This window comes from Rana temporaria, chromosome 9 (genome assembly GCF_905171775.1).
Source record: "Rana temporaria chromosome 9, aRanTem1.1, whole genome shotgun sequence".
Classification (NCBI taxonomy): Eukaryota; Metazoa; Chordata; class Amphibia; order Anura; family Ranidae; genus Rana; species Rana temporaria.
The window spans coordinates 69,574,028-69,591,214 of NC_053497.1; the positions used below are offsets into that span (position 1 = coordinate 69,574,028).

The 17,187-nt window shown below is 45.7% G+C and overlaps 1 protein-coding gene across 1 annotated transcript in view; it reads left to right on the forward strand.

The window, feature by feature from the left end:
• The first annotated feature begins 3,995 nt into the window (after positions 1-3,995).
• The window catches only part of LOC120913635 (integrator complex subunit 6-like), a 146,498-nt gene continuing 133,306 nt past the window's right edge, over positions 3,996-17,187 (forward strand). Inside the window, 2 exon segments of the mRNA XM_040323736.1 lie at positions 3,996-4,315; positions 4,455-4,532. Coding sequence (XP_040179670.1) covers positions 4,205-4,315; positions 4,455-4,532 — 189 coding nt within the window. The 5' untranslated portion in view covers positions 3,996-4,204.

Genomic DNA, 17,187 nt, shown 5'->3' on the forward strand with positions numbered 1-17,187 from the left:
GATTTGCAAAAGAAGTTCCTGCACTACTTTTGTCGATTTCAGATGCGACTTCAATAGACATCTGTGTATGAAGCCACACAGATGTCTATCAAGTAGCCCCTAAAAACGCGCTGACCTTGCAACTTGAAATCGCACTACTTCAAGTGAAGTGGGCGTGATTTCAAAGTAGCATCAATGTGAACCAGGGCAAAGTAACATATGTCCGGCCTTTCAAATCACTGAAGCCTAGGTTCACATTGGAGCGATTTGTCATGCGATTTGAAAGATCAAATCACATGACAAGTCGCAGCCTATTGGAGGCAATGGCACTGTTCCAATCGGTGCGACACTGATTTTGCGGCGACGCACCGATTTGCAAAAGTAGTTTCTGCACTACTTTTGGCGTCTTCAGATGCGACTTCAATAAACATCTGTGTATGAAGCCACACAGATGTCTATCAAGTAGCATCTGAAATCGCGCTGACCTTACTACTTTGAAATTGCGCTACTTCAAGTGAAGTGGGCGTGATTTCAAAGTAGCATCAATGTGAACCAGGGCTTAAAGTGGTTGTAAACCCCATTTTTTTTTACTTCTACCTATAGGTAAGCCTAGAATAAGGCTTACCTGGTGGTAGTTGAAGTATCTCCTAAACGTGCGCCGTTTAGGAGATATTTCACTTGTAGTCCGCCGATAATACAAACGGCGCATGCGCTGGGAAGAATTGAAACTCAATGCCGTTTCTTCCCTAGCATGTGCCGTTACCATGCGCATGCGCGGAGTGACGTCATTGCAGCTCCGGCCATTCACAGCGCCGGAGCCGTGATACCTGCAAGTAACCTCCGGGAGAGATGTCTGCAGCTGGAGGGGGAGACGAGGACGGCTTAGGGGGCTTCAATCTAAGGTAAGTAATTCATAATGAGCTAGTATGCTAGTCATACTAGCTCATTATGCCTTTGCCTTGCAGGGTTTTTTTTTTAACCACTTAAGCCCCGGACCATTTTGCTGGTCAAAGACCAGGCCACTTTTTGCGATTCGGAACTGCAACGCTTTAACTGACAATTGCGCTGTCGTGCGACGTGGCTCCCAAACAAAATTGGCGTTCTTTTTTCCCCACAAATTTGCTTTCTTTTGGTGGTATTTGATCACCTCTACGGTTTTTAGTTTTTGCGCTATAAACAAAAATAGAGCGACAATTTTGAAAACAATTCTATATTTTTTACTTTTTGCTATAATAAATATCCCCCCAAAAAAATATATAAAAACATATTTTCTTCCTCAGTTTAGGCCAATACTTATTCTTCTACATATTTTTGGGGAAAAAAAATCGCAATAAGCGTAGATATTGATTGGTTTGCGCAAAAGTTATAGGGCCAGATTCACAGAGCAAGTACGCCGGCGTACTTTCAAATTTCCTGCGTCGTATCTTTAGTTTGAATCCTCAAACCAAGATACGACGGCATCTGGGTAAGATCCGACAGGCGTACGGCTTCGTACGCCTTCGGATCTTAGATGCAATACTTTGGCGCCCGCTGGGTGGAGTTTGCGTCGTTTTCCGCGTTGGGTATGCAAATTAGCGATTTACGACGACCCACGAATTGTACGCGCGGCCGTCGCATTTTCTAACGTCATCTGTAGTCGGCTTTTTCCGGCGTATAGTTAAAGCTGGTATTTTGCGGCGTATAGATAGACTTGCCATGTTAAGTATGGCCGTCGTTCCCGCGTCGAAATTTGAATTTTTTTTTTTTGCGTAAGTCGTCCGTGAATAGGGATGGACGTAACTCACGTCTAAGTTAAAAAAATGACGTAGTTGCGACGTCATTTCGCGCAAAGCACGGTGGGAAATTTCTGGACGACGCATGCGCAGTTCATTCCGCGCGGGGACGCGCTTCATTTAAATGAAACCCGCCCCCTGATCGCCGATTTGAATTCCGCAGCCAGAAATACACTACGCCGCCGTAACTTACGGTGCAAAATCGTTGAGGATTCGAAATTCCACCAGGTAAGGTACGGCGTAGCGTATCTCTGATACGCTGCGCGGATCCAATTCTCTCTGGATCTGGCCCATAGCGTCTACAAAATAGGGGATAGAATTTTGGCATTTGTATTTTATTTATTTATTTTTTACTAGTAATGGCGGCGATCTGCAATTTTTATCGTGACTGTGACTTTAGGTTGGACACATTTTTGGGACCATTGTCATTTTTACAGCGATCAGTGCAGTAAAAATGCACGGATTACTATGAAAATGACACTGGCAGTGAAGGGTGGCGCTGAAGGGGTTAAGTGTGCCTAGGGATGTGTTCTAACTGTAAGGGGAATGGGCTGTGTGTGACACGACATTGATCACCACTCCCGATTACAGGAAGCTGTGATCACTGTCCTGTCACTAGGAAGAGTGGGGAAATGTTTGTTTACATCATTCCTCACCGGGACCCGCGGTCGGAGTCACGGAGCTTGCGGCGGGCACGCGCTTCCACAATGCCGCGATCTTAAAGGGGACGTATATATATACATCCTGGGCCAGATTCAGCAAAGAATTACGCCGGCGTATCCATAGATACGCTGCGTAAATTCAAAGCTGCGCCGGCGTATCTACTTCCTGTTTTCAGAAAGCTAGATACGCCGACATTAGCCTAAGATCCGACTGGCGTAATTCTCTTACGCCGTCGTATCTTAGGGTGCATTCTCACGCTGGCCGCTAGGTGGCGCTTACGTCGTAGAGTATGCAAATTACCTAGTTACGCCGATTCACAAACGTACGTGCGCCCGGCTGTAGTTTTTTACGTCGTTTGCGTAAGGTTTTTTCGGTGTAACGTTGCTCCTGCTATTAGGTAGCGCAGCCAATGCTAAGTATGGACATCGCTCCCGCTTCGAAATTTGAATTTTTTACGTCGTTTGGGTAAGTCGTTCGCGAATAGGGCTGGACGTAATTTACGTTCACGTCGAAACCAATACGTTGTTGCGCCGTACTTGGGAGCAATGCACACTGGGATATGTACACGGACGGCGCATGCGCCGTCCGTACAAAACGTCAGGTCATCATAGATTTACATAAAACACGCCCCCTTCCACATTTGAATTACGCGTGCTTACGCCAGGCCCATTTACGCTACGCCGCTGCAACTTACGGAGCAAGTGCTTTGTGAATACTGCACTTGCTCCTGTAAGTTGCGTCGGCGTAGCGTAAATACGATACGCTGCGCTGCCGTAACTATGCGCGCCCCTACCTGAATCTAGCCCCCTTCTGCCTGTCCGTGCCATGCTGTCAATGTATATCGTTGTGCGCTGGTCGGCAAGCAGTTAAGGTTTACTTCCTCGTACCTCCCAACTGGCACAGATTGTGCGGGACTTTCCCGCAATAATGTCTTCCCGCATAACACGTGCGGCGGAGGCTGAGATCCCAGGAAGAGGGGGAGAAGGACACTTTAATGCCAAATGTGAGTTTTTTTTGGGCGTCCCGCAGTATGACCCCTCCCTCAACAACATGAATGTCAGATGAAAGGTCCCGCATTTTAGTGTTGAAAAGGTTTTAGATGCAGTGCCATACATGGAGCAGGACTAATGACATACAGAGTATACAGCAGCCTGGAGTGTGAGGAAACATGGTGCAGATAGCCCGACATGCCTTGTGGGCAGCACTGGGCTCCTGACCCGACATGCACCATGTGCTCGTCAGGCCACAACTCCGCTTACAACGATCAGACGTCCCCGTGCATGGCCAGCTTCCTCACCAGCACAAAGCCCCCCCCATATGTCCCTCCAAACATGAACCCCGCTACAACTCCCAGAAGCCCCGGCGGCCAACCTCTGCAAGGGGCCGAACCCAACCTAATACATATGCAAATACGCAGAGCGTTCGTCAGCCAATGGCGCGGCGGGCTGTCACGTGGCGCGCGGACAAGCGCCGCTCATGAATATGCAAAGACGTCGGGCCAATGGCGGAGCGCAACGGTCACATGGTGCGCTCGGTGAGGTGAGGGAAGAGAAGTTATCTATCAGTGAACACGGTAAAGAGACTCAGAGCTCAAGTGAGCAGTAGAAGGGGCGGCTCGTCCGCGCGAGACGTCTTCCCTCTATACAGAGGGGGCGACCGACCCCCGCTCCCCTATAACCACCAAACCTAACTAAGTGCCGTAGCTGAGCAGAGCCCTCGGCCAGGGGGGACATAACACGGCGACATTCGGGGCAGCTTAGGCTGGCGCTTCCGCCTAGCATGCGCTGAAAATGCCTATTTTACTTTTCCTCATAGACACGTCCGCCTCTATGAACCAGCGGACGTATCTGGGGACCTCGTATTTGGATATTGCCAAAGGCGCGGTTGAGATATTTATGAAGGTAACGGACGGGACTTGTGTGTGAGTCTCGGAGGGAGGACGGTGGTCTGTAGCGGGGAGGAGGGAGGGATGGATGGGGGTTATTGGCTTGTTGTGTGATATTCACCCTCCCCTCCCTTGTTGTGTTTGTGTCCCCGCAGCTGCGTGCCCGGGATCCGGCTAGTAGGGGCGACAGGTACATGCTGGTTACATATGACGAGCCTCCATACTGCATCAAGGTAAACGCATCATTCCCCCTTCCTCCTACTCCTCCCTGGGACACCCGACTCCATGGTGGGCCCTCCCTCCTCCAGGAACTGCCCTTCAGGAGACAGTGGGGGGCGTCAGGGGTGAGATTCGGCGGGAGGCGCCCGGTGGTGACTACTGAAGATGGCTGACATCTTGCTTTTGTATGAGCTCTGAGGCGGCTCGAGATGTAGGCGGGGGAGGAGAGAGGGGCAGGGTGGAATGCTGAGTGTGTCACTTGTGGATGTGCTGTCATCTCCTAGAGGAGGAGAGCTGCAATGATTGGATAACACCAAGCAGCAAAACCATGAACTTTATCATCACAGATGTCACATGTGAAGCTGCCCCTTTAATTAAAAATACCCTGCCTCTAGTTCTTTTTTACTTTTTAAATTTTTTTATTTTTTTATACTGATTCAAAAATATTACGTCAAGGGGGGAAAAGCCTGAAAGAAAACGAATGCAGCCACCACGTTTAATGATTGACTATACTGTTGTTGTGGTTTAACTGCTTGAAGTGGAGGTTCACCCTATACATTTTTTTTAATACTGCATCCAGCCCAGTTGTGCATATAAAATAACACTGACTTTTTTTTTTTTTTTTTTTCGTAGATAGTGTGTAGCTGTGGAATTCACTGCAGCTTCCGGGTAGGTTATCCCGCGGGAGTGGGCGTTCCTAAAGACATGCCAATTGATTGACGTGCTAAACGACGGCGCACACAGCGCGTCGCGACCTCCCGAAGGAAGCTCGGGTCGGCTCAGCTCTATTCGGCGCCTGCGTGAATAGAGCCGAGCCAACCCGAGCTTCCTTCGGGAAGTCGTGACGCGCTGTGTGCGCCGTCGTTTAGCATGTCAATCAATTGGCATGTCTTTAGGAGCGCCCACTCCCGCGGGATAACCTACCCGGAAGACGCGATGAATTCCACAGCTACACGCTATCTACGAAAAAAAAAAAAAAGGTCAGTGTTATTTTATATGCACAACTGGGCTGGGTGCAGTGTTAAAACATTTTTTATAGGGTGAACCTCCACTTTAAGGACCGCCGCACGACCATATATGTCGACAAAATGGCACGGCTGGGCACAAGGGCGACGCGACCCGGTCCTCTTCTCTGTGACCGACCCCGTGGAAACAGCGGACCCGATCGCCGCCGGTGTACCGCGATCAGGTCACAGAGAGGAGGAACGGGGAGAGGCAAGTGTAAACAAACCCCTCCCTGTGCTTCCTAGTGAGCCTGTCACTGATCGTCTGTTACCTGTCATAGGGAAAGACTATCAGTGACGTCACACGCCCCCCCCCCCCCCCAGTAAGAATCACACAGGGCACACTTAACCCCTACAGTGCCCCCTCCTGGTTAACCCTTTCACTGCCAGTGTCATTTTTACAGTAACCAGTGCATTTTTAGAGCACTGTTCGCTGTAAAAAATGACAGTGGTCCCAAAATAGTGTCAAAAGTGTCCGATATGTCCGCCATAATGTCGCAGTCACTATAAAACTCTTTGATCGCCGCCATTACTAAAACACTTTTTTTTTATATAAAAATGCAATAAAACTCCCCTATTTGGTAGACGCTATAAATTTTGCGCAAACCAATCAATAAATGCTTATTTTCAATAAACAGGAAAAAAAACTTTTTTTATATTTATTTTTTTTGGGGCTATTTAAAAGTAAAAAATATTGCATTTTTTTTTCAAAATTTACGCTCTATTCCTTGTTTATAGCGCAAAAAAAACCGCAGAAGTGATCAAATACCACCAAAAGAAAGCTCTATCTCAAAAGAGAGCTCCACGTCCCTGCTGTCACCGCCGATCGCGGGTACCTGGCGGACATCGCGGCCGCCAGTCACACGCATCGGCTTCCCATTCCCCGGGCACTGTGTTTCCCTGCTGCGCGCCCGGGGAATGTAAACAGGACGTCCAGGGATGTCCACCCGGCACTTGAGAGCCGCGCTGTGGACATCTTTCGTCTACAGCGTGGAACCCAAGTGGTTAAAGAGGAAGTAAACTCTCTCTTAAATAAAAATAAATTAAAAAAACCCTGCAAGACAAAGGCATAATGAGCTAATATGCATAGCATACTAGCTCATTATGAATTATCTGAGAACGAAGCCCCATGCAGCGGTCCTCGGTCACCTCCTCCTTTGCCGCCATGGTGCCTAGAGTGACTTCCGGGTATCGCTGTGGCTGGCCGGAGCAGCGATAACGTCAGTCCCACGCGGGAGCCGGCAGTGATGGCATAATCGCCGTAACCAACGGCACGCTCAGTGCGTCTGCGTAGACGTCGGTGTCGTCTTTCTTGCAAATATCTCCTTAATTGTGTAGGTTAAAGAGATATTTCTTGCACCTACAGGTAAGCCTTAATCTAGGCTTACCTGTAGGTCAAAGTGGTCTGTAAGGGTTTACAACCACCTTAACCACTTAAGGACCGCCTAACGCCGATATACATCGGCAGAATGGCACGGCTGGGCACAATCGCGTACCTGTACGTCCTCTTTAAGTGCCCAGTCGTGGGTCACGCACGCGCGCCGGTCCGAAGCTCCGTGACCGCAGGACCCGCGCACCCGATCGCCCCCGGAGTCCCGCGTTCGGTCACAGGAGCTGAAGAACGGGGAGAGGTGTGTGTGTAAACACACCTTCCCCATTCTTCACAGTGGCACCGTCATTGATAGTCTGATATAGGGAAAGGCGATCAATGATGTCACACCTCCAGCCCCGCCAATTACAGTTAGAAACACATATGAGGTCACACTTAACCCCTTCAGCGCCCCCTAGTGGTTAACTCCCAAACTGCAATTGTCATTTTCACAGTAAACAATGCATTTTTATAGCACTTTTTGCTGTGAAAATGACAATGGTCCCAAAAATGTGTCAACATTGTCCGATGTGTCCGCCATAATGTTGCAGTCACGAAAAAAATCGCTGATCGCTGCCATTAGTAGTAAAAAAAAAAAAAAATATTAATAAAAATGCAATAAAACTATCCCCTATTTTGTAAACGCTATACATTTTGCGCAAACCAATCGATAAATGCTTATTGCGATTTTTATTTTTTTACCAAAAATAGATAGAATACGTATCGGCCTAAACTGAGGAAAAAAAAGTTTTTTTATATATTTTTGGGGGATATTTATTCTAGCAAAAAATATTGATTTTTATTTCAAAATTGTCGCTCTATTTTTGTTTATAGCGCAAAAAAACCCCCGCAGAGGTGATCAAATATCACCAAAGAAAGCTCTATTTGTGTCAAAAAAAGACGCCAATTTTATTTGGGAGCCACGTTGCACGACCGCGCAATTGTCAGTTAAAGCGACGCAGTGCCGAATCGCAAAAAGGGGCCTGGTCATTTACCTGCATATTGGTCCGGGTCTTAAGTGGTTAATGACTAGAAAAAATGTCTACTGCCAAAAACAGCTGCTGTAAACACTTCCAAAAACATCCAGTGTGCGTGTGCACGTTTAACGATTTGATCACCTAGATGGTTAACCCTTCCCAGCCAGTGTCATTCGTATGACTGGATATTTTTAACACTGATCACTGTATTAGTGTCACTGGTTCCCAAAAGTGTCAGTCAGTGTTTGTAGCGCAAAAAAAAAAAAGGCAGAGTAGATATATTTTTTTGATTTGGGTGCCAAAAAAATGGCCTGGTAATGGAGGGGGGTAAATCTCCTGGTGGTTAAGTAGTTAGGGCTAAATTGCCTGTTTTCAGAGAAGGAAGCTGCCATCTTGGCCTCTGTTTAATCTTTAACTGCCATAATGCTGCACATGTGAATCGGTTATGACACTGGCCATTTAATGGTTTGATAGTTTGGTTGAGAGCGCAACCAGATGTGACAGTTGGCATTCCCAGCATGTGTGGAATACACCGCTCCTAAAGCGCCCATTCGTATTGAAATAAATGGGCAGCACCGGCAAAGCATCGCTTTTCAGGCACTTTTAACCCCCCCGCTAGTGGCTGAAAAGCGCAGCTAAAACTAAGGTAAAGGGCTGCTAAAAATAGTGTCCCTTTACTGCCGACTCCCCAGCACCTTAGTGTGAAAGTGCCCTTAAATAGTCACACTCCTGTGTGTGGTGGTGGCAACAGCTCCCAGAAAATGTGAGTTACTGACAACCATGGCTGATAGCCGCAACAAAAATGTTATCATTCAGTCTTGAGTCCATAATATGACAGTACGTTCATTACAGGCAACACGCAAGCAGTTCCTTTTTGTCTTTTACCAAAAACAAAAGATGGGTGCCTTTTTAGGTGTATGATGAATTTGGGGTTATGTGGAAGGCAGACAGGGAAATTTATTGTTGTGCAGTGCAGAAAAACATGCTGTTTTGCCGCGGTGCCTTTATTAACCAGCAGTATTCCAGAGTCTGGCTCGGGGTGGGATTTCAGGACCAAAAGCGGTAACCCCGAGCCAGACTCGGGATTGCCTCGCAGTGTCCACAGGCAGAGTTTACTTACCTTGTCCCTGGATCCTGCGATGCCTCCCCGCTGTGTAATCGAGCTGTGTCCTTGCTCGATTCACAGTGTCGAGTGCCGCCGAGCTCCGTTCCCTGTAACGTTGCCACGCACGGGGGCGGAGATCAGTGCCAAATTTAAAAAAAGTAAATAAACACAATACATACAGTATACTGTAATCTTAATGATTACAGAACTGTATGAAAAAAATACACACCCCCCTTGTCCCTAGTGGTCTGCCCTGTGTCCTACATGTACTTTTATATAATAAAAACTGTTCTTTCTGCCTGGAAACAGGAGATTGTCCATAGCAACCAAAAAGTGTCCCTTTATGTCAAAAGTGGTTTTAGACAGCTAAAATGCAGCGATAATAAATTAGAATCACTTGCAGAATTGAGCGATAGCGATTTGTGGGGAAATTCGTCATCAAAAAATTAAAAGTAATCATTTTTATTATATTATTTATGATTTTATGTTTCAAATTTTATTATATACGGGATGTCTACTAGACTCTTGTTTTGGACAGATTTAAGTGAGTTATGCTTAAGAATTGCAGGCCTACAATTTTAAAACGCCAAATTACGCAAAATAATGGTACCGCTTTCAGCACCTAAAATCTGAAATAATCATACCGCCAGGGAGGTTAAGGGCTACCACATGCATCTTGCTAATGCACGTGCACCAAAAGACATGGTACTCCAGTTTGGTGTTGGGATTTTAAAAAATGTTGTATTTAAAGCAGCTCATTGGCACTAATAGGCTGTCTTAAACAGGATGCACAAAAAGTGTTTGCACTCGTCACACCTGCAAGTGTGTTCTAGGTCCAGTCACTCCATTCAGTGTATGATTCCTAAAAGTGACTAATAGAGTTATTCTTAATTGAATGGAAAGAGGGATTTTTGTTTAAAAAAACACAAACCACATTTATTGCTTTTTAAGTCAACCTTTCAGGGAAAAATAATAAACGAACACCTTTTAACCACCTGCTGACCGCTTACAGTAAGACCCCTTTCACACTGAGGAGTTTTTCAGGCGGTACAGTGCTAAAATTAGCGCTGCTATACCGTCTGAAAAACTCCTGCACCGCATACTCGATGTGAAAGCCGGAGGGCTTTCACACTGAGGCGATGCGCTGGCAGGAGAGAAAAAAATCTCCTGCCAGCAGCATCTTTGGAGCGGTGAGAGGAGCGGCGTGTATACTGTTCCTTCACCGCTCCTTCCCATTTAAAACAATGGGAAACCCGCGGCAATACCGCCCGCAATGCGCCTCTACAGAGGCGCATTTCAGGTGGTATTAACCCCTTATCGGCCGCTAGCGGGGGTTAATACCGCACCGCTAGCGGCCGAATCCTGCGTCGCTATACCGCCACCGCGGCTCCAGCCCCAGTGTGAAAGGGGCCTAAATGTGTAGGTATGATCGTATGTGTTGGCTTTTTTATGGGTTCAACAATGCGCATGTGCAGCCAAGATTTTAGCTGAAATCAGCTGTGTCCAATCGCACACCGTTCTGGGTTTACAAAATCACAGAACTCTGTGTACAGGGAACAGCGATCAGGAAGAACCAACAGGCAGATAGTAAAGTAAAAGCAGCGCATAGTTAACTTCTTGATTGCTCTTAGATGTCAACCCCTTCACAGCTAGTATCATTAGTACAGTGTCGGTGTACAATATTTTCACTGGCAATGTCAGTGACCCTCCTAGATAGTATGTTAGTACCAGATTTCCCGTCACCTTATCGCAGTCCCACTATAAATTGCTGATCACCACTTTTGCATTATAGCGTCTATAGCTGTGAAGAAAACTATATATACCATAGTTTGTAGATGCTATACCGTTTGCACAAATCAAGCCTCGTACAGCCATGCTGATTATAAGATGTGACAGCAGGTGTGGGGAGAGAATCGTCTACCTGCTGTCGCAGTGAGGAGAAGTGAGTGGCTCATAAGCTGTATCATGTTCCATTGGCTTTTAATACTAGTGTCGCCTGTTCGAAGGCTAACCATAGCACTACCTACCTGGAGTTTGCATGATCTCCCTATGCCTGCACAGGTTTCCTCTGAGTATCCCAGTTTCCTTCCAAACTCCAAAGACTGCTATGCAAGTACCTGTAATAATTTGATTAAAAGACTTTATTGTACAAAAATGTCACGTAAATAACTGTGTTGCGGTGTGCAAAATGAGAAAAATGAAGTATCTGGCTGATTGGTAAATTTTTAAAATGATCGGCTGTATAAATATTATACCTACACAGAACCTGAACATTTACAGGTGCCTTCGGTATGACACTGTTCTTGTCTCGGCTGAATAGCTGTGTACCAAGTAGTCCCCAAGCAATTTTGCTTGTCTAGAAGTTAAGGGTAGAGGTACTAATCTACAATCACTGGATCCTCCAACAGCCACTGTTCATTGAGGATGTTGGCATATATCCCAGGACTGCTCAAAGAACCTGGTTATAAGGCACTTTCTCCTGTGATATTGCTTAAATAACAGCTTCCTATCTTCATGTCTGGCTGTTTTAAGAAATAGGAAAAAAACTTTTCCCTTGTAGCCCCTTGCTCTAAATCTAGATTGTAAGACCTTTGCTTCCTCTTTAAAAAGCGTATGCCCTAAGCAATTGCTGGAGATCCGTTGTACTGTCCAAAAGGAAACACTTTTTTTAAGAGTAGGTAAGACCCATTTCACGCTGGAGGCATTTTTCAGGCGCTTTAGCGCTAAAAAAAGCACATGGAAAAAGCCTCAACTGCAAACCCAGTGTGAAAGCCCGAGTGCTTTCACACTGGGGCACTGCGCTGGCAGGGCGTCAAAAGTCCTGCCATCAGTTTCTTTGCAGCGCTTTAGGAGCGTTGAACTCACTGCTCCTAAAGCGCCCCTGTCCGCTTTGCAGGCTTTTTAACCCTTATTCGGCCGTGAGTGGGCGTTAAAAGCACGTCGCTAGCGACTGAAAAGCGCAGCAAAAACAACGGTAAAGCGCCACTAAAAAATAGCAACGCTTTTTTCCGCCGACGCCCGGGCATCGCAAGTGTGAAGGCACTCTAAATGACAACTCTCACAATTTTAACGGGTTATTACCAACAGTGAGTTGCCAATATAAGGATTTTGTAATGGATCATTGAATAAAAAAAAAAACTACAATCCAGTGCTGGTATTTGAAGGAATAAATATTGGCTAAAGCGGTTAGGCACCATACTGTGTCTATTACTTTATATAAGGATAGTCGGTAATCGCAGGTAAGTTGAGAAAGAAGCGCCACACTAAAATAAGTGCCTTCCTTATGTCCTAAATGATCATAATATATGAATAAAGTTGATATTTCAGAAGTCAAAGTTAATCTAATACAGTGTCCATATTTTTCTCAAATGCACATCCATGTTTCTTTTTAACAAAAATAAATACATTTTTTTGTGTCCCTTTTTTATTTTATTTTATAGCGTTCTTGAACCATCCTGCTTAAAATATTGTGTACTACACCTTCAAATCACGCCATACTCCCAATAAAATGTGTGCCAAAACTTATTTACCCACTTAAATTAAGTGGGTCTAGACCAGCTTTCTTTAGTGCTTATCTTTCCAGCCAGCTTTCCTGTCACTTCTCTCTTCAATATCAGATGCAAAAACTTGTTTCTTCCTCCAGTGTCTCATGCAGGCTAATCCAAATGATAAACAGAGGATGTACCATAGTGCAGTAAATTCTTTATTAAAAGTAAAGCCAAAATTGCACATTTACGTTTTAAAAATCTTGTGTCGGCATATAAAACCAATCCCAGGGCTGATTAAATACCGCCAAAATAAGCTCCATCTGTCTCAAAGCGTTATTTGGGTACAGTGCTACATGCCTGAGTAATTGTCATTCAAAGTGTGACGGTGCTAAAATCTGAATACTGGCCTTTGCAGGGAGGGGGTAAATGTGTCCAGTATTGAAGTGGTTAAAGAATCTGTGGTTGATGCCTTAAAGGGGTTGTAAAGGTTTTCTTTTTTTCCCCCCCTCTGTCTTTAACTCGACACCGTAATGCGAGGCCTTCTTCCTGGTGTGGAGAAAGCCTCTCGAGGGGGCGAGCAGGAGTGTCAGGACGCCCACTAACACACAGCTCCTTTCTCTATCTGCAAAGTAGAGAGTGTCCTGACTTGCCTGCTCGCCCCCTCCCCCCTCGAGGCTTTCTCCACACCAGGGAGAAAGCCTTACATTATAGTGTGTAGTTACAGACAGAAGAACAGGAAGTGAAGATTTCTCATAAGAAATAAGGACATTTAAAAGCAAAATGGAAGGATGAGGTAAGTTGAGAAGGACTGCATTAAGGTAAAGGAAGCTATTTAGGGAAACATTTTTTTTTTTTCCTTTACAACCCTTTTAAGTGCCTCTTCTAAAATACCCTTTTATATTATATTTTGAAGTCTGGGCATCCTAATGGATATAGGTTCTTAGCCATTTTCATTTGCTTGAGCGACGTCCTCCATTCCTTGTCCAGGTTTAGAAGTCTTAAAATGATTCTAAACCCTGACAGTAGTGCCACATTTAAATGTGACCAATAGCCAGCGATTCACATGTGAAACATTATTAATTTTTCAAATATAATTTCTGCTTATGTGTTAATGGGGTCACATGACTATTTTATTTCCCTTTAGCATGGGCTGGGGCAAGGCTAAGCTGAAGCAAGTCACATGTTCTATGATGGCTTTTTCAGTCCCTTCCCCCTCAGCCTTGGATTGATGGAAAGGGCCTTAAAGGAAAAAAAATATTTTGCCTAAAATTAATGTCTACAAGGTAGACAGACAGAATAGTGTAATGATTCTGTTAAAAAACTAGTAAATACTTAATAAATTCCTTCATCTTTATCTCCTCTGGCATTCTAGTTTCTGTTCTCTTATTCACTTCCTGGTTTGCATCGTTTGTTCATGTAAGAACTACATTTCCCAGTATCAATTGCGGCACGCCCAGTAATTCACACCTCCTTGAAGTCTCTAACATGTAGAGTGCGTCCTGCCACACAGATGTAGTTCCCAGGAGGGGGTGAGCACATTACTGACCACAGCAGTAAAGCCTCCCTTCACGGTGGTCGGTAAAATCAGATAAGCAGGAAGTGAACAGAACAGAGCAGAAATAGAGCAACTTCTGAGCAAAAACGAACAATAAAGAAGTGAAAAAAAAATGTCTGCAGGTAAAGGATGCTTATTATGAAAAACAAATGTTTCCTTTACAACCCCTTTAAAAAGCTGAGGCTAAATCTGAGGGCATGAGTAGCTCTGGCTTAGCCCAGCCCCACCCGGGCCATAGTGAGATTAGTTGGCTAAGGGGTTTCCTCCACAGTAAGCCATGTGTAAGACACAGCTTGCTTAGAGGAGCATGCGCAGTGTGGTGCAAAGGCTCTGAGCTCGCAGTTTGTTGCTACCACAAACAACAAACTATAGATGACCAGAACTTGTGTAAAGTAAAGATTTTGACCGTAAACAAACGTTACAAAAACGATTTATTAGGAATGATTATTCTTTCTTGGGTTTAGTGACACTTCAAATGACACAAGCCAACATAACAGAGTTACAATAACACCTTTCCCAGAACTAAAATGTGACAAAACAAGCTGCCTGGCAAACAATCGTCACACTTGCCTCCAGATGTGGGTGCAAAAAAAGTAATGAGATGACCAGTTCTGTACACAAAGTGCTTTAGTAATGTGTTCCTTTATGCCTGGTTCACACCTATGCATTTTTTACTTTTTGCAGAAATGCACTACACTTCATTTAACATGGTTTCCTATGGGTCACATTCACATCTGTGTATTTTATGGAAAGGGCCAGGAACTGGCAGGTTTTATTTTTGGTTACATGGACTTCAATGGATCAAAAACTTCTATTGAAAAGCGAAAATACATTCGGAATATGCATCAACTGCAACCTGCATAGGTGTGAACCAGGCCTAAAAGTAAACTCTGCTTTCTTTATCGTACATCACGGGACACAGAGCGGCATTCATTACTATATGGGTTATATGGAGTACCTTCAGGTGATGGACACTGGCAATCTCAAACAGGAAATGCCCCTCCCTATATAACCCCCTCCCATAGGAGGAGTACCTCAGTTTTTACGCCAGTGTCTTAGGTGTTGGTCATGGTTTAGCTTGCCTCCGCATCCTTGGGATTAGGTGAGCTAACCGGTTCTGTCCAAAGGCCTCAGCGCTAAAGTGGTCAGTAACCGGACCCCAAACCCTTGGGGTATAGCCCATAATGCTTTTCTTTTTAGAGAGCTGGACCCTGGGCCCAGAACTTAGAAACCTTTGGGTGCCTAATGTTTCTGTTGCCAGAGTGCTATATGGGCCCAGGACAGTGGATCCTTCATAGGAACCCAGGGCCTGAAGGTCTAGACATCCCCACGGAGATGGGGGAAGATTGGGCCTCTTGCTTGGCAAAGTCCTGCGGCATGGAGCAGGTAAGTGAGGGGAAAACTTGCAGAACTTGGTTCTTAGCAGGTTTTTTCTGGGGGGTCACAGGGGACATGCCTAAAGTTATGCGCTGCATCTGGCAAACTAGTCACATATCTTAATGATAGGATGGCTCTATGTGTATTTTTTCCCCATAAGAAGTGACCTCCCTTGTAGTGTTGGAAAAGCATTTGAGTAGGGCCTGTGTAATATAAAGTGTATGTGTGTGTCAGAGAGCTATGCTTACCTGCAAGCCTCCAGGCGAGGCTCCATCAGTCTTCCTCCTCAGAGCCTGCAAAGCAGGCAAAACGCTGACCTCCTCATGGTTCCAGCTGGAGCAGAGAGGCTCCCTTCCCCCCAACCCCCCCCCCCCCTATCGGCGGGCGCGCGCGCGTTCACGTGTTATAGGCGCAATTCGCGCCGTTTAGCTGAGGGGGGAAGGGCGGGTCAGTGGTTTAAGGAAGGGGCGGCCCTTCCTTTTCGTTCCAAACAGCATTCGATACATTGGAACTGGGGAGGAAAGACCAGAGCGGCAGCACGGGGCGCCGAGGACACACAGTGGCCAAAAAGAATATTGCAGTCTTCAGAAGACTGTTTTCAAGCCTAGAAATAGGCTGTTTCTTTCCATCTCATAGTTTTTCTTGCAATACTACTCAGGGGGACAGAATGATTTTTCTTTCCTGGATTTGAAAAAAAAAAAAAAAAGAAAGATTGAAAAAAGATTGAAAAAAAAAAAAAAGTCATCTAGGGGAGAGGAAGCATTTTTTATCCCCCAAACAGGTGTTTGGGCAATTAACTTTTATAGTTCCAAGTACCAATAGGTAGCAGGTGTACCTCGGTATTGTACCATGGCATCCGGGTCAGAGGGTACAAGAGGTGGGGATTCCCCCAGAGAGTCTGAGGTCTCGGACAAAGCTATGCCGCTGCTTTCCCCACAGGGAGCCTTGGGGCCATCGGGATCTGGGGCTGGAGCTGGCGCGGGTCAGTCCAACCCTAAGATGGTCACGGACGAGGTATTACTCACCTCTTTAAGAGAGATGGAGAAAAGAATGGGAAAAATGATAGCCACAACTATGCGGGGCAGTAAACGGATTAGATCTCCGTCGCCCGAGCGTGGACCCTCAGAAGAGGAGGTCCTTTCCTCAGGGGAATTGGACGATCTCTTGGACAAGGACCAAGTAGGTTCAGGGATCGAAGATCCGGATACAGAGGAGTCTGGAGCAGTCTCCCAAGGGGAGGGCTGGTGGATTCAAGCCTTAACGGACTTGGTCCATAATGCATTCAACTTGCCAGTACCAGATCTCCAGGTATCGACGGTTTCAGCTTTGGGCTCACTGAGGGCGCCTCAAAGCAATGCAGTGTTTCCGATCCACCCTCTATTAGAGGGAGTTTTGTTCCAAGATTGGAACAAGCCAGATAAAATCTTCTTACCACCTAAAAGATTCTCTGCCCTATATCCTATGGAAGATAAATTTTCCAAGAAATGGGCTACTCCTGCAGTGGACGCAGCCATCTCATGTGTTAACAAGTCGTTAACATGCCCTGTAGAAAACATACAGGTGTTCAAGGATCCAGTTGATAAACGCTTGGAAGCACTACTTAAGAACTCCTTCACTACGGCAGGGGCAGTAGTACAGCCAGCTGTGGCTGCGATTGGGGTTGCTCAAGCATTATCGGATCAAATTAAGCAGATGCTTAAACTTATTCCTGCCCAGCAGGCAGAAGAATTTTCGGATGTCCCTAGGGCCATATGTTTTACAGTAGACGCAATTAAGGATTCTATCCAGCAAGCG